This window comes from Mytilus edulis, chromosome 4, assembly GCF_963676685.1.
Source record: "Mytilus edulis chromosome 4, xbMytEdul2.2, whole genome shotgun sequence".
Lineage (NCBI taxonomy): Eukaryota > Metazoa > Mollusca > Bivalvia > Mytilida > Mytilidae > Mytilus > Mytilus edulis.
Window position 1 is genome coordinate 15,813,478 of NC_092347.1, and position 17,007 is coordinate 15,830,484.

The 17,007-nt window shown below is 30.9% G+C and overlaps 1 protein-coding gene across 4 annotated transcripts in view; it reads right to left on the reverse strand.

Moving 5' to 3' along the window:
- Positions 1-16,020, reverse strand: part of LOC139519077 (fibronectin type 3 and ankyrin repeat domains 1 protein-like) — a 40,174-nt gene extending 24,154 nt beyond the window's left edge. For 2 of the 4 annotated variants that reach the window (XM_071310866.1, XM_071310864.1), the window contains exons 1-2: positions 15,841-16,020; positions 3,128-3,299 (exon numbers count right to left, since the gene is read on the reverse strand). In XM_071310866.1, the coding sequence (XP_071166967.1) occupies positions 3,128-3,299; positions 15,841-15,847 (179 nt within the window). In that variant the 5' untranslated portion in view covers positions 15,848-16,020. Of the gene's footprint in view, positions 1-3,127; positions 3,300-6,659; positions 7,599-15,840 lie in introns of those variants that run through there. The other 2 variants (XM_071310863.1, XM_071310862.1) reach the window with 1 other exon arrangement.
- Positions 16,021-17,007: the final 987 nt, after the last annotated feature.

The following is a 17,007-nucleotide window of genomic DNA, read 5'->3' on the forward strand; positions in this document are numbered from 1 at the left end:
CCAAATAATAAACATGTTATTAGCAGTTTTATGTGTAGAATTGAATTTTCTGTAATTACTATGTAATTATATAAACCTTACACTTATTTCATCTAAAGGCAAAGGATTAGGGTTTGACACATGTAAAATGAGGGTAATTCATTGAGCAATCTCCTATGACCTTATAACCGTCTCTACTCCTTTACTGTTGTTTAAATACTTATACCTATATGTTTGATATTCGTCCTTAGATCTTTGTATTAAAATACATTATATTTAAGTAGTGGTTTACTATTCAGATCAAGGCTATTGATTATTATTGACAGAATAAAAATATGTATAAACTTAAATTGCGTATCAAAAAGAGCTGTCAAAAGGGTTATAACAATAGTATACAAACAGTCGATTTTGGATGACGCATTTGCATAGGAATTGCTAACAACGATAATATACAGCCTATAGAACTATTGAATTTTTTTTTTTAAAGTGTAATAAAAGCAGAACTTTCAAATAGCAAAGATCACTATAAAATCATATATACAACAAAAATATTGAAAATGACCTAATTTTTTTTGCTAACAACAATGATTCCAAAGCCACTTGAAAGTTCCACGGGAAAATATTTAATTGAGACCATGACAAATCACTTTCTAGATTCTCATTCTATTCAAATGTTCCACTTGAAAGACAAAGTAAAAGTTAATAAGACTAAAAATAACTGGACTTCAATGAACCTAATATTGATCACATGGTATTAATGCATATCATGCATATTATTAACTAATTTAAAATAAAATGTTCATTAAAGATTTTGAAATGAGATAATACTTTTTGCTGTTTCATAAAAAACAAATTTCAATATTCCTATAATAGAAGGCAGAAACACTACAATTGGTTATTTTAGGATTTTAGGATAACAATTCCTGAACAGAGACAATCTGAATGGATTTTTTATTGTTGTTATTGTAGTTCTTATCTAAATACATTGAAGATCAGTTTCAAGGTGTTCATCTAGGGCTATTTATACACTTTTTTTTAACAATTTTCATCTTCCAAAAATATCAAATGAATTCATTACAAAATAAGATTTTTTTTAAAATAAATGAGAAATGTGTCCATTCGACACAGATGATGCCCCTAATGGCATATAACCTTGTAAAGGGACATAACTAAAGAATGGTAATAGTTATGATACTCAAATTCTAACTTGTTATGAGGTATGTGGTAATAAGTACTGTGTATAGGTTTCATAACATTTGGTTGAGGCAAACTTAAGTTCAGAGAACAGAAACAAAATTCAGCAATTTTTCCTTTTGTAAAGGAGCAATATTACTCTAGAACTGTAAGAGTGATGTGAGGTGCCACCGATATTCTCAAATTCTAACTTGACCTGTGCTTTGTGGTTTATAATAAAGCATTGTGTATTTATTTCATAATATGTGGTAGTAGCAAACTAAAGTTAGAGGACAGGAACCAATTTTGGGATGTATAGACGGACAAGGGTAAAACTTAATGCTCCCTCCTCTTCAGCATTGTACAGTGTGGGCATAAAAAAATGGTTTAAAAATTGTATCATACATTCTATATATTTTGTCTTAAATTTAGCCCAACAATGTTAGATCTGCTGTCTATCGAACCTTGTCACAATGACAAGACATATTAGAATGTATATATAATAGTTACATGTTCAATATTTACTTTTGTAGTTTTACATCAATATATTACTCAGCCTTTGAGTTATCTTTAAAGGATGCAAGTTCTACCGTTTTTAAGCTAATTTGTATAAACATATGATCTATAAACAAGATAAAAATATGCTCTGTATAAAAATTTATAAGCATTATTTATATATGCTTTAAAGCTTAAAACCTTTATGAATTAGTCAAAGATTTTATTTCAATTATTTACACTGCACTTGTAACGGAACAAATACTCAGTGTACTAATATTAGTCCAGGGATCATATAACCTACTAACAATTAAACTTTATTGTGATATAGTATTAATTACAGAAATAAATTCAAACAAACTCAATACCTTGGTTAAGATTCTAGATCTATAGCAATCTTTTTTAAGAATAGACATGCAGGTATGAGGTAACCACTGTAAACAAATATTGACGTGTGTATACGTATCCAACATGCAATAAAAGATATTTTTTAAATCATAATTACGCATTATAAAAGCAGCCGGAATTGTTATCTTCAATGAAATCATACATATAAAGTATGATGGATTTTGATTGGTTGGTAGCCAGTGTATTTTTCATATGTTTTTATTTATTTATTCTAATGCATGTTTTTCATATCTGATTTTTTGCAGGAGTACTCAGGTCAAGGTCTGAAGCAATAGGAGAGGACCTTCACCTGATGTTAGGAGCATAAACATTATATGGCAGCCTTATTCCATCCCGTTCTATTGTTTTGAACATGATTTGTATGACGTTTTTTAAGAAAATAGTGCATTTGGCATCAGTCAAAAGATTAGAGATGTCCATACTAAAGTATGTACTACAATAAGTTTGGAGATATTGAGTCTTTACTAAATTACAGATTTTGCCTGAACACTAACTAGGCTTCTGAGTTCTCTATTCTTAGGATGGTGTCTGAGTAAACTTTTTGCTGATTACTTTCTAACGTATCTATATATATATATTTATATGTTGTTTACACACCCCTCCACTCAAAATAACAAAACAAAAAAAAACAAAAAAAAACTTAACTATCATAAATATTTTTTAAAAGATTTTAAATACAATAATTTAACTGTGTTTGAAAATAAAATAAGAAAGAGAAATCAGACAAATGCATACCTTTCCCCAAGAAAAAGACTTCTTTCATGTACATGTTTCCACAAAAATAAGACTTTGTATGTGTGCTTTAACCTATAATGGTTTACTTTTTTAAATTGTTATTTGGATGGAGAGTTGTCTCATTGGCACTCACACCACATCTGCCTTTATCTATGTATGCTTCCTCAAGAATAAAACTGTTACATGTTTCCCCCAAGTAAGACTTCTATGTGTACATGTTTCCCTAAGAACAAGACAACTTACAGTTGCAAGTTTCCCCAAAATAGAACTACTTACATGTACTTTTTTCCTTAAATTTAACAGGTCTATATATGATCCCAAAGATTAGATTACTTACGTGTATATATTTCCCCAAGAATTGTGATTATCTTCTTCTTGTAAACAAATTTTAATTCTGCCAGCATCTTTAGTAGTACCATCATAAGCTTTGGCTAAGGCTTCTTCCCAATATAGTTCTATACTGTAATGTGTGACTTTACCAACAATAGGTGGTGGGGGTCTTGGTGGTTCTGCAAAGAAAATGTTTAAAGGAATTTTAAATTCACTGGTAACATTGATATTATAATATAATAAATTGTAACCCCTGGGGGGTTACTGACTTTATTTTGGGGGTATAACTGTGCCAACGCACTTGCCAAATCATACCCTGTTCTAACCAGAAAACATTGAAAACATACCCTGTTCTAGACACGCTCAGAAAATGTATACCCTGTTCTAGACCATATAAAATAGATGCTGTTCTAGACCTGGGTTCTAGACTGTATCTTGAACAGTTAAATAAGCGATCCTGTTCTAGACAAATACTTTGTTTAAAAAAAGACCCTGTTCTAACAGCAGGGCATGAAAAAGGGACGCTGTTCTCACCAACAAGGCATGAAAAAGGGACCCTGTTCTAACCAGCAGGACATGAAAAGCACCCCTATTTTGCGTCAAACTCATACATTTTGTACCACTAAATATATAGGAAGAACCCCCCTGGGGTTGTTACCCCATTTGTGATCAGATGGACCAGTAATTTCAAGAAAGATTGACATAGGAATATATTTGCTGTCAGGACTTCGAGCTACTTTTCTGTCAAGACTTCTATTGAGCTACTTTGCTAAAGCAACAGCCAAGGCCAAAAATAAATTAATATATCAATGTAACCAAGAATCATTAGAATCCCAGTCATGTATTTTCATTGCAATAAAATCAAGATTTCTAACTAATCATAATAAAATGGCTTGATGTGGTACATTTTTTACTTTCAAATATTTCCAACGTTATTGAGCATGTCTAGAATTGAAAAAGATTATTGATTATTTTTTATATAAAATTGAAATTAAAACAATTATATGTTGTCCCCTTCTGTATCAAAATGTTGACACAGAGATATGTCTCGCCTGTCTGCAGAAAAATCAGAAAAAGACAATCTAATAGACAGCAACATTGCCCATGAATTGAAAATTGCTGCTCCATGAAATGATTTTCAAAATGAGATGTATTTTATAGTAATGCAACTGTATAGAAATATCATTGTTTATCATAAGCAGTTCCTTATTATAAAACTGGTTTAAGCAGAAAACTTGATATTTGAAAGTGTTTTACTATGACCTAGTGGTCGGCCCCTACAAAGTTGTGTAACTGACATATACTGAGAGTAATGCAACTTCATAGAAAACACCATTGACCTATAGCTATCACCAGTAGTACATATCTATCTAACTTAAGCAATATTAAGCAGAAACTAAATATTTGTTTATAAATATGGCTGTCATGGCTGTTAATTGCCTCTGGAAAAGCAACAACTATGTTTAGCCTTCCCAGACTTTTGTCTTAGGCAGAAAAAATACATATTACAATTCATAAAGCATCCATACAACTAACAGGTAATAATAATTAACATTAATATTGTAATAATTTCCTGAATTTTTGTTTTGAGAAAATATATGTTATTATGAGTACTTTTAGTCTACCCGAAGCAATCAAAATTATAAAAAGGGAAAGATTATGGATTGGGATGGAAAATTATGCTACTGAAATCTTTCTTTGCCATTTGCTTACCAAAAGTCAATCAACACTACTACAGCAAAAAAGTAAAAGAATTGAAAAAATAACTTACACTGCATCATCATCATGGAGTATGATGGACACATCTGTGGTCATATATGGCACTAATATCAAAACTGATTGCTTGTGCTTGCATTTTTTTTTTGCATTTAGCCCTTCCCATCTAACTTTACAGCAAATTAAATTTACTATACAATTTTCTTACTGACTTGATGTATAAATACTTGAAAGACACCAGGTTTTTTTTCATATTCACATCTGTTTATTCAATTTTTAATACCACAGAAATTAAAAGACTCAGCTTCACTTTAAATTTGGATACATCCATAAAATGTAACTGTCAACTTAGCTTTAGTTGCAACCACAGAAACTTTCAAGAATGACCCATATAAAAAAATATCTTAATAAAGAATTGCAGGCTATGAGTATAGTTCTGACTCCCTATGAAAGAAATCCTCCAAAGAAAAACAGATTCGGAGTTATCATCATATCAGCCACTCATTATAGACAAGAGCAACAGGAATGTTGTCACATATCAAGTATTTTTTCAATACAGTTTTCCCTATTCATCTTTTATATAAAATAAGGAGATGTGGTATGATTGCAAATGGAAAACTAGATGTGTCAAAGTGACACGAATGGCCCCGTCTCAAAAAGTTGAAAAATTTCAATAACACATGTGGACATAAACATGATGGTAGTCTCACATATCAAAAATCAGCTCAAAATTTGGATACGTATAGAAAAAAAGTCCGTAAAACTGTGATTTTCAACAATTTTCAAAGTTGTAAAATTAGCCTTAATTTTGGAAAAAATAAGCGTAGCAGAACGAAACTTAAACTTGATCTGTAACTCATCATGAGTAACTTACATACCCAAAATAATCCCAATATCTGAAAGCGTTTAGAAAAAAAGTCCGTATAACTGTGATTTTCAACAATTTATCAAAGTCCATAGCCTGTAATTTTGGGAAAAATGAGCCGAGTGGAACAAAACTTAAACTTGATCTGTAATTCATCTTGGTTAACTCACATGCCAAAAATCATCCCAATACCTGAAAGCGTTTAGAAAAAAGTCTGTATAACTGTGATTTTCAACAATTTATCAAAGTCCAAAGCCCGTAATTTCGGCAAAAATTAGCGGACTGGGAAGAAACTTAAACTTGATCTGTAACTCATCATGGTTAACTCACATACCAAAAATGACGGAATGACGGAATTACAGAATTACAGAATTTTGGAATTACAGACAAGGGTAAAACTATATCAGGCAACAACAACTTCGTTGTGGGGCCATAAAAACTATCCATCAGAGAACAAACTGCTGCAGATGTCAGCAACTATAGGTTACTGAACATGCTGTATAGCCTTCAACAATGAACATAACTCATACCACATTAAGCCATTAAGACCCTAACACCTCAGACTAAAATGTCAGCTATATATATAGCTACATGAGTGGGTCAAGGTTACAAAATAATGTGTTAAAGAAGGAAGTAATAAAATATAACATGTATAATCTGCAGACAGAAAATTAAAACAATATTCTTAAAATATCCTAGTATCATTGTTTGGTTACATAATCTCTTTTCCTGGTTTGGGGGTTTGTAGACCATACATGTATCTACCATGATTATAATTGCTAATTTTTGCTCATTGTCTGAAGCTAACAGTATGTTGCTTTTAAATGTGCTTTCTTTGGCCAAATAGAAGTTAAATTCCTTATACAAGCAGAGGTATTTTCCTCAGTGTTGATCCCTGCACCCTATATAAAGGGTAAGTGTATGAATCATTATATAAAACAAAGCAAAACATAATTACCATTCTGTGGAAAAGGGGTAAAAATGTTATTATTGATACAACTGTCTACAGTTAAAGATATAGTCTGTATATATTCTCCATTAGTTTGTCTATCATTCCCACACTGATGGTCTCTAGAGCTTGTTCGTGAGTTGTGCGAACTCTTATTACTATTTCTTGACTTTTGTCTACTGAGGCCTCCCTGGCCTCGATCGACTGTTTGTGAAACTGTTGGTATCCCTGTTACATTGTTATTCTGTTTGTTCTCTTCCTCAAGGTCACCTTCATCAAGGGACATTCCATTATATATCACTGACATCATCATTTTATTAATGTTCTTATGTACATCCAAGTTGAAATCAACAATAATTCAGATATGTCTGACTGGACATCAACAAAATTTCATATATATGTCCTACTGGAAATGAACAAACATGCATATATGTTCTGACTGGAATCAACAAGTAATGCACAAAGTTGGCCAACTAGAAATCAACAGCAAACGCACCAATATGTCCGACTAGTAAGACGTAAATAATAAATGAAATAGATGGTTTATCAACGTTCCAACTGCAAGATTCTACAGGTAGGGCACCGTAAATTTACACAAAATTAACGACTCCTCAACAGAAATAAAATTAAAAACTGCACTGACAACTAATCCAGATTAAAAACAGATATTGCATCCTTTTAAAACAAGATATTCTAAAGTGTATTCAATAAGTTTATAGCCAGGTATATATTCCCTAAACATCAATATTTCATTCCATTCCAAGTGTGTTTCGATATTAAAACCTTTCTATACATATTATATGGACCCAATGAAGTGTGTGGTGTGCTGTGTTTCAAAAGATCTCTGACAAGAATAAACAATTTGTATTTACATGTTATGTGGAAATTATAGGGGATTTCAAACAGGAACTTACAGACTGCATTACGTTAAACAATCACATAAAAGATAAAGTAATACACAAGTCATTCCTTTGTTTGAAAATACTAATAAAGACTTTTTTTTTGTTTAAATGCCAAAGGTATTAAAATTTTAACATGGGACACTGCTCAATGGTAATGAAAAAACAACGTCATTGATATCACCAATATATATCCTAAAATGCTTGCCACATTAAGATGATTAAAAATATTGATTTTACAATTTGCCAAAAAGAAACATTCATTTTTAAATGGATATTACCTGTACTACCCAGCAAATCTTCAAGATCTTTAAAGTGCAAAGTACTCAGATGTCCTGATACGAAAGAATAAACCACCGTGTCCAAATCATTGCGGGGAATATATCTTTAATTGAAACCATGAAATTAGTCAAATAAGAATAGTTTTCATATTTATTTGTGTTTTATGATACATGTTTTTATACATATGATAATCAAAGATACTCAAGAATTTACCTAAAATCTAACTTTAAAATTGAGAATGGAAATTGGGAATATGTCAACGAGTCCTGAAAGGGACAACAACCCAACCAAAGAGATAATAATGTTCAGCCTAAGGCAACCAATGGGTCTTTAATGTTACAAGTATGGAATATATCTTTAATCAAAACCTATAAATTAGTCAAATAAGAATAGTTTTCATATTTATTTGTGTTTTATAATACATGTTTTTATACACATGATAATCAAAGATACTCAAGAATTAACCTAAAATCTAACTTTAAAATTGAGAATGGAAATTGGGAATATGTCAACGAGTCCTGAAAGGGACAACAACCCAACCAAAGAGATAATAACAGCCTAAGGCAACCAATGGGTCTTTAATGTTACAAGTATGTTTTCTCTTCTTATACAAGCTTTCTACCTATTCTTGCACACACAGGTACATTTATGTATATATGTAGGGCAAGATCTGTTTTTTTTTTTATTTCCAAACAAGATCCTGCCAGAAAACATATACACCATGCAGAATTAAAAAAAAAGACCACATAACCATGACTAATTATCCTTCACCAATGAAGCATAAATATTGAGGCCAAGGTCATATTGACCCTGCTAGACATAAACCTTACATGCATTCCATACACCAACTTTAAATATTAATCTATTGCTTTTTTTAATCTAATAAACATCGACCAATGAACCATGTAAATGAGGTCAAGCTCAGATGAAACCAGACAGACTTAAAGTACAATGTACCACTAAAAATCATTCAGTTCAGCTATGTCGAGTCTAGTTTTTGTGACCAATTTGCTGTAAGTAACTGCAAAATAGACCAAACCACAAGCTTGTATTTGTGACGTCCAATAAATCCTGAAAATATTCAAGGTCAGATGAAACCTCCTAAATTCAGACATGGACACCTTACAATCATACCATACTTAACAAGAGGCTGTCACAACGACAGCAAACCGGATTTATTAATATTTATTTGTGTCCTGGCAATATCACAAGAACCATTACTGATGAATGGTGAAAGTGAAAATCGTCAATATCAAATTTGGCCTCCATTTTGTCATCAGTATCAACATATTAAAATTTGAAATCTTAGATTGAATGGTTCATGAGTAAATGCAACAACGTGAATGGAAACACCATTTTACAATCTTTCAAGAACCATAACGCCTGAACAGTAAAAGTCAAAATCGTCATTATTGAACTTGACCTCTATTTTGTCATCAGTAACAACATATAAAAATTTCAAAAGCTTTGGTTGAATGGTTCATGATAAAATGCACGGACACGACTGGAAACACCATTTTTCAATCTTTCAAGAACCATAACTCCTGAACGGTAAAGGTCAAAATCGTCATTATTGAACTTGACTTCTATTTTGTCATCAGTTACAACATATTAAAATTTGGGAAGCTTTGGTAGAACAGTTCATGCATAAATGCACGGACACAACTGGAAACTCCATTTTTCAATCTTTCAAAAACCATAACTCCTGAACGGTAAAAGTCAAAATCGTCATTATTTAACTTGACCTCCATTTTGTCATCAGTAACAACATATTAAAATTTGGGAAGCTTTGGTAGAACAGTTCATGCGTAAATGCACGGACACGACTGAAAACTCCATTTTTCAATCTTTCAAGAACCATAACTCCTGAACGGTAAAAGTCAAAATCGCCATTATTGAACTTGACCTTCATTTAGTTGTCAGTAACAACATATTAAAATTTTAAAAGCTTTGGCCGAACGGTTCATGAGTTAATGCACGGACAACATTTGATTGCCGCCCGCCCGACCGCCCGACCGCCCGACCGCCCGACTGCCCGACCGCCCGGCCGCCCGGCCGCCCGCCGAGCATCCCCAAATCAATAACCGACATTTTTGTCACAAAAATCCGGTTAAAAACTGGTGAACTTTTTCTTATACTTATTTAAAAAACAGACAACACCAAAAAAACTTAACATTGACCCTTAAACCATGAAATTGAGGTCAAGGTCAGATGAAACCGGCCACTCTAGCATCAGACATGGACACCTTAGAATTCTTCAATACACTAAATTGATTGACTTAAAATGTATTGCTAATCATGCTTATTGCTTATAGAATCTGAGATATAATACCGACTTGACAATGCATTTACTTAAGCTTGAAATCCATGAAATGAGGTAGAAGTCATGTGAACCTTGTCCGCCAGATATTTAGACCTTGCAAGGACCAAATATTATGTTATCAGATTACTCATATAAATAATCAGTGATTATTTCACAGGAGAAAAAAACTTAACTTTTTTCAAACAGTCTGACACTGAATTATAGAAAAAGAGATCAAAAGCAGGTGACATATGACAGACAGAACCCAGATTCAAGGTATCAAGCATCCAGGTCATCTATATTTTGAAATAGAAAGCTTTATATAAATAGTTAAGCAGCTTCTGGGGATATTGTAATGATAGTATAAATCCCTAGGTCTCATATTCTGTAACTTTTATTGCAAGCGAGGCATCAATGTTTAATGGAAAATTCCATCAACATAACAACTTATGTACAATCATCAATTGTTACAACTTTGTGTATCTATTACAATGTAACTATATAGTAAATAATTAATGAAATTTTCATAATATTAGAAAGTACAATGTACATGTATATATTTCTGAAAGACTTTGATTCTCTTAGACATATTTTATTCAATGTCAATACAATACTTCAAAGATGTACTAAATTGTAATAATAAACATGTTAGTTTTCTCGTTTGTATTGTTTTACATTTGTCATTTCTGGATCTTTTATAGCTGACTATGGGGTATGGGCTTTGCTCATTGTTCAAGGCCGTACAGTGACCTTTAGTTGTTAGTTTTTTGTGTCATTTGGTCTCTTGTGGAGAGTTTTATCATTGGCAATCATACCACATCTTCTTTTTTATATAATAAATTTCATGAATCAAGATTATATTATTATAAATTGTATATGATGTCATGATTGTAGTTAATAACATGCTCTGAAATTGTATTTATTATTTACTAAATTGTACTATCTGATGCTTACTATTTTTTATTGTACTGTTATCTATTAATATTACAGTAATGTCAGTAGTAGCTGTAATGCTTTTGGAATAAGAATATAATACTTTTTAAATAATATGTTGTGACCAGATCACTGGTAATTTTTTTCACTTAAAGTCTACTAAACATTATATGCCTTTAATCAAATGAATTGTGTAAACAAATATTTAGTTACCATTAAAACATGCATTGTGACGGATCACTTAACATTTTTGGCCTTTAAACATGTTAAATGAAATTGTAAATTGAAACTTAAAAAAAAATAAAAAATAATATGTAACTTGTTAGTCACTGAATATTACCTTTCTTAATATGTTACTTAAATGTAAACAAAAAATATACACCCTTAAATGTGCTTCATTGATCTGTTGATGTGTATAGTATCTCCTATTTCATTTATTTAAAGATCATATATACAATTCATATCTTAATAAAATCATTTACCATCTGATCAACATAAGTAATAAAATATAATTCAAAAAGTTCAAATATGATTAAAATGAGAAGAAAACTTAACTGCTTGACTCCCATTGCTGTAGTTCAATCAATCCCCTCCCCCCCCCCCCCCCCCAAAAAAAAAACAACAAAAAAAAACCCACTTTAATATTAAAATAAGGAGATGTAATATGCTTGCCAACATGGTTCAGGTTCAATTCAATCCTTTCATTTTACATTTGATGAAATTCTGTAAACAAATGTTGTACAAAAACTTCTGCATTTAATATCAAAATCTATTGAGTCAAAGATGAATTATTTAACCTATTAAAAATATGTTTTTATCAATGAAAGATGTTCAATGATAGTGACTAACACAATTTCACAAAAGTATTATCAAATCTGAAGTATGTACTTGTCCTTCAAGAAATTTTATCAAGTTTTCATCAATGTACATGCTATACAAGACTCAATCAAAATCAATATAAGAGGTTCTTTACAACATAATTAGATTACTACATGTACAATAACATTTAAGTATTACATTTTAATGCAACCACAGGTAGAGTAAAACATGTATACATGTACATATGAATATATATATACAAGGCAAAATCTTGTTTTCTATTTTCAAACCAGCTGTCTGCCTTTTCTTGTTTTAGCAAATTAACTTTCCCAGTTTCCTGTGTATTAGTTTCTTTTGAATAATTTCAATCAAAAACAAAATGCTTTGCTGAGAGCAGTCTGATACGGTATATAACCACAGAGAACCCTCAACAGTTAGGGCAAGTTTGGACACAATATTCAAGTTTGATACTGTCTGAATTAGGATTTCGAATGCAAAATAATTTAAATCTTCAAGTACCAATTCATCAACTTTACAGTAATACCTCCCAAACTACCCTGGAAACTGCAAACATACTTCACTAGACCCTTAGGCTGTTGGTTTTTTCATCCTTTGAATTGTTTTACATTTGTCATGTCTGGGCCTGTTATAGCTGACTTTGCGGTATGGGCTTTGCTCATGGTTGAAGGCCGTATGGTGACCTTTATATATATAGTTGTTCATTTCTTTGTGATTTGGTCTCTTGTTGAAAGTTGTCTCATTGGCAATCATACCGCATCTTCTTTTTTATATTGAAAGAGACTAAATGTAAATAGTTGGTATATACATGTGTATGTATATTTAATTGCTGCCAATCTGAGATTCCAATAACTACATAAATAAATTTAATTATTTTGTTGAAACCTGATTCAATCACAAGAAACAAATTTAATTTCTACTTGGTCTACATACCTTTTTCTGTATTAGAAACACAACACCCAATTTAATTATTCAATTAACCATTTCAATTTTATACCTTTTTATTAGATGAACTGATAATGATCAATAATGTCGAATCTAACAATTGATTTAGTTTTTATAACACACTGTTTATTCCATTTGATATGTAAGGAGCAGCCTGTATTATGTAGAAATAATGCTTCAAATCCTTCATAGTATGTTTAATTAAATGTTTAATTAAAAGTTTATCTATAATTAATTTATTACATACTCCTCAACGATTGAAAACAAAGTGGTTAAGACATAAAGGATAAATGATGATGTATGCTAGCACTTAATTAAACTTGTAAAACTATAAACAATTTTTATTTAAAACGGTTATATACATGCAGTTAAAATTTCATCAGTTTAACATTTGTCATAGTTCCTGCAAATAACCAAATTGTAAAAATTCTTCTTATATGATTGATAAGTCATGAGCATGATGCATGAGCATGGTGCATGAGCATGATGATTTTTTTCTAGTGGAGATTTAATAATCATATAACCAGATCTACTGAAAACTACAAAATTACAAATGTATAGATCTACAATGTAATACATGCAGTGGTGGAAATTTTTATAAGTGGTGGCAACCACCTGCCATAAGAGGGACCATGCTCCAGTCATGCCTCAGTTAGTCTCTAATTAATCAACATTTTTTTCTCACAAAAAAGGGGGGTTCCCTGGATTCTTCCTAAATTAACCTCTGAAAGGCACATTAAAAGGGATAGCATGAGTTGTTCAAAAACACTGCATAGTAAAACACACCATATCACGACAACCACTAATATCCTAGTCCTCAGGGAAAAAAATGACAACAATTTGTAGCACACATGTGTTACACATGTATACTGTTATTCTTATTCCATACATTGTAGATTTATGAATAATAAATTCTTTGACACACTTTTTAAAACCTCCCTTCAATTTCAAGTACATCCAAATATAATAATATTTTGTTTTGAATTTATACCATTAGCTATGATTTATATATCTATTCAATCTGTTAACTTGTGTGAAAAAAACTAAATTCTGGCATTTAAAGTGAAACTTATCATCAGAAATTTAAAAGCTGTATGGTTTGAACATTTCACCCCTGTAAATAATGCACTAAAATACTGTCCTTCTACATGTACATTTGTACATATATCTATTTGTACCAGTATTTAACTATACTGTACATGTATATATAAATATTTTTACATTGTACATGTACATATATAGCTTGTTTGAAATGTTGATCTTCAGTTTATTCTGTCAATTGTAATATCCCCCTGTTTAAAACACATAAAAGATTGCTTTCCCAAAATATATAGATTTTTTTTTAAATTACATTAAATAAACTTTGTCTACAGCTTCAATAATTTTTAAGTGACTGTATCATTTATGCATGTTTGTGTTAGTGATCATGAGTCTTCATGGTCTTGAATTTCAGCAGAACCTAATATAAATGTAATAGAAAGAATATAACGGATCCATGACACAAAAATTAGTACATATATACCGGTACATGTTCATGCTGCACAGCAAAAAACACACAAAACGCAAATAAATATTGATCCTGACCCCATAAATTGTATATTCAATACAATTTCTAAGATATTTCACTTTAATATTATCTTTAACTTTGTAAAGTACACAATGTACAACATTTTCATATTGACCATATTGACAGTACATTGTTCAATATTTGTTAGATGTACATGTACATGTGTAGGACTCTAAAGTCTGATGGGGACGCTAATGTACGATGGTTACGCTAAAGTGCGATGGTCTACGCTAAAGTACGATGGTGTATCACGATAAAGTGTGATGGATTAAAAGGGTAACCCAGAACAAAGGGGGGTTCCAACTATATATCCCCATTCAAATGCATTGATCAGCCAAAAAAAGGGGGGGGTTCCAATCCCCGGAAACCCCACCCCTGGATCCACCACTGAGTGTATAATCAAAGACATATAACATCATACATGGTTGTCATATATGTCTCTGATAAAATATACATAGCAAAATATTAAAATTATCAATTAACTTTAACATTGTTTAAGGGATATAACTCTCAAAATATTGAATAATTTAATTACGCTCATAATTGACGATTTAAAAAAAATAAACTTTTATAAATAATATCTGGGAACAGTATATCTTAACAATATGTTCCTGATAATCATGATAATATTGATGATGAGATTGATTGATTGTTGGTTGCTTAACATCCAGTGGCAAATATTTCATGCATATTCAGGACGATTGATGATGAGATGGTGGTCTTTTAAAAGACAATCAGATAAATAACGATGTAAATAAAAGTTTAAATAACATCTGTAAGGAACATATATATATTAGATATACTGTTCCCAGATAACATGCAATGCAACATTATTCTTTTATTTTTGTTTTCCTGATTATTTCCATTATTTTAAAGTTTATTATTTATGTCTTAATGTTGTCACTTTCTTACATCTTTTTTGTTAAGATTCCAATAAATTCAGTTATAATCATGATTCATGGATATAATTTAATAAAGTGAAAATTCAAACACCTATAGCATGTATAGCCTAGGCATAGGGCACATCCACTCTGGTCTACAATTTAAAATGTATACACTATCATTAATATTATTTCAATCTGGAAATTGTGTCAATATATATGTTCCTGTTTCAATATTACTTATTATTTACAAATTAGTTTAAATAACATTAATTATTTATAAAAAAAAAATAATAATAATAATTTGCAAAAAATTATCCAAAAAAGAACCTTCAGAGAAAAACCGATTTTTGTAATCCTTTTCAGAGACTGTTTTTATAATTCAGTAAGTTTTTTTCTTACATAGCTTATTCATCTACTGTTTACTCAACATTGCAAAACGTTTTAAAACACTTCGATGCAGTAATTTCCAACTGTAGATAAAAGTTTACCATAATTTGGGATAAACTTGAAGTTGTAATTTCAAGACGGTGCATTTACTTACCAGTCATTTTTTATATCCTTCGACTCAAATTATTATATTAACTGCAAAGCTTAATGCCTTTGAATAATGTATCCTTTTCTAAGTTAACAGGTTAATAGCAGACGTATCTGAGTGAATGGCAACATGTTTCTCTAAATTCCATAAACAAATAACTCTTTTCTGTGGGAGGTATTTTCAGTCGATTTACAAATCAACCAATCGAATACATTCTATAGTTGGCGGGAAATTTAAAAAGAATAAATGACTGAGCACACTGTATATTAGTCTGTTTCCCGGCCGTTATTGAAATTCTTGATAATTAATATTTGTATATTCCGAAGGCTTACTGAATGTTTTACGGAGGGGACCAACCTAACTGTATATAGTGCCTATATATAGTTGTTTCTTTTACTTTTTATATCATTTTCAAATAATATCACTGGTTATAATCTCCTGTGAGACCAAATGTATATATATCAGTTACAATAAATCTTATCACTATTTGTCAACCATTTATACTAGACATCATAAAAGTTCCCTGTAAAATTTTGATGTCATAATAGAACATATCTGGCGCCACAATGGAAAAGTGATTTTTGTATGACGTCAAGAGATCACGCCGGACAGATTCTCAGGTCAAGTGGGAATTCAAAATAGCGATAAGGTGTATTTGAGTATCAGAGACATGTAATACGTCTCTGGTAAAATGCTTTTATTTAAATTTTAAAACTTATAAAATAAGAAAAATACTCCAAAGACGCTAGACCTAAAATTTTACATCAAATGAATATTAAATTGTATAAGGAAGCAAACACTAAATATGTATTGTCATCAGCCACATCAGCATTTTTAATGAACTTCTGTGGTACATGTCCTGTATAAAGGCAACAATCAGAAATATAGCTCATAATATTTATATTATGTTGATTCTGCCAACTTTTCATGAAGCAAATGCGTGAGATTTGGCCAAAATTGAAAAGATCAAAGAGAAAAAACAATAGATCAAAGGAAAATGCAACCGTAAAAGCATGAACATGCATGAGACTTGGCAGCCCTGTTATGTACTTTTGTAACCTGTTTTATTCAATAATAAAACTTTAGCATAATTGCAGTACTTTGCTCTTAATTTCATAAAAATATGTTCATTCTATTTCTGGAAAAAAAGTTGATTTGATTATATTTAACATA